Source organism: Haplochromis burtoni, unplaced genomic scaffold (assembly GCF_018398535.1).
Source record: "Haplochromis burtoni strain Fernald_Lab_line unplaced genomic scaffold, NCSU_Asbu1 Contig_1237, whole genome shotgun sequence".
NCBI lineage: Eukaryota > Metazoa > Chordata > Actinopteri > Cichliformes > Cichlidae > Haplochromis > Haplochromis burtoni.
In genome coordinates, this window is record NW_024583598.1 from 48642 (window position 1) to 51593 (window position 2952).

The window sequence follows — 2952 nt, forward strand, 5'->3', positions numbered from 1 at the left end:
TTTGTGTTGTATGAATGGCCTTAAGGGGGCTTTTCAATAGGAAAAGCTATAAAACTTGTAAAAAAAATGCAGTTAAAAGTTCAAAAGTGATACTTGTGCTTGTTTTTGGTGAGCATCAGATCAAGCAAATTAAGAATTTGCCATTCAAAGACGCTTTTCTTATAGTTTATGTTATGTAATATTCAATACTGAACTGTAAATTTAGTCTTTTTCAAGAAAGCAATTTCTTTTTTCACTGTTTTCATAAAAGCCTTATTTTTATGCTTTTACTTCTAAAGAAAACCTCCATGAGGTTTGAGGCCCCGAGAGGTTTGAAACCTTTTGTCCACCACAATGGAAAATAGTTGAAAATTAGAACGGGTATCACTTTAGCTAGTTTCTAAATTTATAAATTATGAACTCAGCTTTGGCGGCTCCAGTGTCACTGAAATGCAGCCAGATGCTGCTCATTTTGCTTGTATCTCCACTTTTTCCTGAGACGCTTGCATTTTAATCTATAGTACTTCATCTCTGTGTACATGGGCTGTACCACTACACTTGCTGTCTTGTCTGCCCCCTTCCTTCTCTCACATAATGTTATGATCCCAGTCTGTCTTTGCACATGATTGGCCGCATGATGTGCCCATGACAATAAAAGTCCCATCCCTACCTGCATGGATTCTCAGCAGGGCTGAAGATTTGACTCCCTCATACTGATGGGCCATTAATAACTAACATATGAAATTATCTTGCAGGACAGATATAATGTGGCCCACAGGCTATACATTTGAAACACTTCATCTAAGGAGTCAAGTAACCACACGATTTTCCACAATTAGACAATTCTAGACTTTAATTTTTGACTGTGTACATGTGGTTGACTCTCTAATATATATGACTGTCTACCTTTTCTAAAAGATCATCACAGAACAAAGTGGAAAATAACAGAATGACATTAAAACGTGATAACATTCAAATATATAATTTTATTATAATATGTTATTTATTTTTTCAATAAATATAACTGTATTTTTTGTTTCAGAATTTAAATAAAACCCACGATGGAGCTTGAAATGCATTTCACACTTGCATTTGTCATAAAAAATATAGTAAACCCTAATAACAGTAGTTACTCGACTGCAGAAGCACTGACATCAGTGTAGACTGTCCCCCCCTCTGCTGCTTTTTCACTCCTTTGTGGTAATTTGCTGCTTTTCCTCGTAGTGATGTTTGGTGCAGAGTAAACAACTACTGTCTGAGTAAAAAAAACAAAAAACAAACATTCAAGAGTAAAATGTACCATTGTCTTTATATTTTCTTTTTTTTCAGTTTACCTTACCTGCTGACTCTGCTGATCACCACTCCCTGTCCCAACATCTGTTTAAAAGACAGAGAAATTTACAATGACAGATACTTTCTGCATGGTTATTTTGCACCAAAGCTGATAGATATACTAATGTGAGTATAACTTTTATTACCACACCAACAACTGGATGTTTTCTTCTTGATGGTATAAATCAGGAAGGCTATAACGATCAGACTTGTAGCCAAAGCAGCACATAATATAAATAGAACTGTATTGGCCTTTTGCAAGTCCCACATGTTGAGTCCTGGAAAAATAAAAGCACCCAGTAATAATTATTACTTTTAGTGACATTATAAACTGGGAAAAAAAAAACTTTTACGCTGATGTTAAACTAGCCTATTCTAAATTAATATAGAATTCTTCAAATTTACCTTTAACATCCAGTTTTATTCCATTTCCAAAAATTATATGTCCACATGTGGCCACAGCGCAGTAGTACGACCCGGCATCAGAGGAGCTGACATTCTTGGAGAAGCTGTAGACACATTTCTGTGTGGAGGAAGCCTCTGGACTCCTCTCACATTTATCACTGTTTCCATCAGCATAAATCAAGTTGGGGTGAGAGTTATCAGATCTCGTGCTGAACCAAAACACACTGTCATTTCCAGGACATGCACTGTTCTCTGGGTTAGAGAGGACTGAACACTGCAGAGTCACTGGGTTTCCCGGATGGAGGGGACCAGATTGAGGCATCTGAATGATGTCAGTGATAGCCGTCTCTGGCCCTTAGAAAATAATTAAGTAACTGTTAATATAAATACATAAATCAATAAATTCATGTTTTACTCATTTTAGTTAGATATTGATTCGTAAACATGGGTAAGAAATAATCAGTTCTGTTTACCTTTAATTTTTAAAAATGTTGCATTTATAAAGTCCATGTCCAGTTGGTCCACTTTTATGCAGTAATAAAGACCAGTGTCACTTAGCCTAGTTTGACTTATTTCCAGAATAAAGGTTCCAGGTTCTTGCTTTGCTGTAATGTGAGGAGTGGTGTTAACACCGTCATAATCAAAGGTAAATGTTCCTCCCAAGAATTCAGGCCAGCTTCCAGAAACAATCCTGATCCAATACAAGTTTGCTTCATATTCAGATGTCGGGCGCGCACATGTCAGGGTCACATTTTCTCCAACACCAATAGTCTTCGTTCCAAAAAACACATAATCAGTGCATCCTGAAAGTCAAATTAAGCAGAGCAGTTAGATATAGAGAGAGAGAGATATTCCACATGTTAAATTGGAGAAATATATATGGAAAAAAGCCGACTCAAAACTTACGACCAGCTCTGAAGCCCAGCAGCATATAAAATACGATCAGCATTTTCTGATGGATTTACTTGTGACTCATTTACATTTAGGCATACTAAGATGATGCTCCTTAATATAATCACATCAAGTGGGAGGGAACAATTTCAGAACAATCTGATTGGCTGTTTGTTATGTTGGTGCTCCGTTCTACTACCACAATGGAAATTATATCAATCATCTTTCCGGCCTAAACAACCGAAACAACACCAAGAGCACAGTTTTCTTTTACAGTGGGTTTCTGTAACTCACAGAAAGTAAACAAAAGAGGCGTTACGGTAAACCAAAACACTCTCACAAAAA

The 2952-nt window shown here is 36.6% G+C and overlaps 1 protein-coding gene across 3 annotated transcripts; it reads right to left on the reverse strand.

Moving 5' to 3' along the window:
• Positions 1-804: 804 nt before the first annotated feature.
• LOC121813179 (signal-regulatory protein beta-2-like) lies at positions 805-2700 on the reverse strand. 3 transcript variants are annotated; one of them, XM_042216759.1, is made up of 6 exons: positions 2623-2700; positions 2190-2519; positions 1717-2070; positions 1458-1589; positions 1319-1356; positions 805-1234 (listed from the first exon to the last, which is right to left on the reverse strand). In XM_042216759.1, the coding sequence occupies exons 1-6, from the start codon at positions 2663-2665 to the stop codon at positions 1109-1111; spliced, it is 1023 nt and encodes a 340-aa protein (XP_042072693.1). In that variant the 5' UTR covers positions 2666-2700; the 3' UTR covers positions 805-1108. The 3 variants fall into 3 exon arrangements, with proteins under 3 accessions (XP_042072693.1, XP_042072694.1, XP_042072695.1); XM_042216761.1 differs by having other exon boundaries at positions 1155-1234; positions 1463-1589; XM_042216760.1 differs by having other exon boundaries at positions 1116-1356; positions 1463-1589.
• Between the last annotated feature and the right edge of the window lie 252 nt (positions 2701-2952).

What these genes read in the sequence shown, in the direction of transcription:
- LOC121813179 (XM_042216759.1), bottom strand. Translation starts at nt 2,665, where the DNA reads ATGCTGATCGTATTTTATATGCTGCTGGGCTTCAGAGCTGGTC. An exon ending in GCTGGGCTTCAGAGCTGGTC is followed by an intron (nt 2,520 to 2,622) that starts GTAAGTTTTGAG and finishes TTTGACTTTCAG; the next exon opens with GATGCACTGATTATGTGTTT. An exon ending in GTGATCAGCAGAGTCAGCAG is followed by an intron (nt 1,235 to 1,318) that starts GTAAGGTAAACT and finishes TTTTTTACTCAG; the next exon opens with ACAGTAGTTGTTTACTCTGC.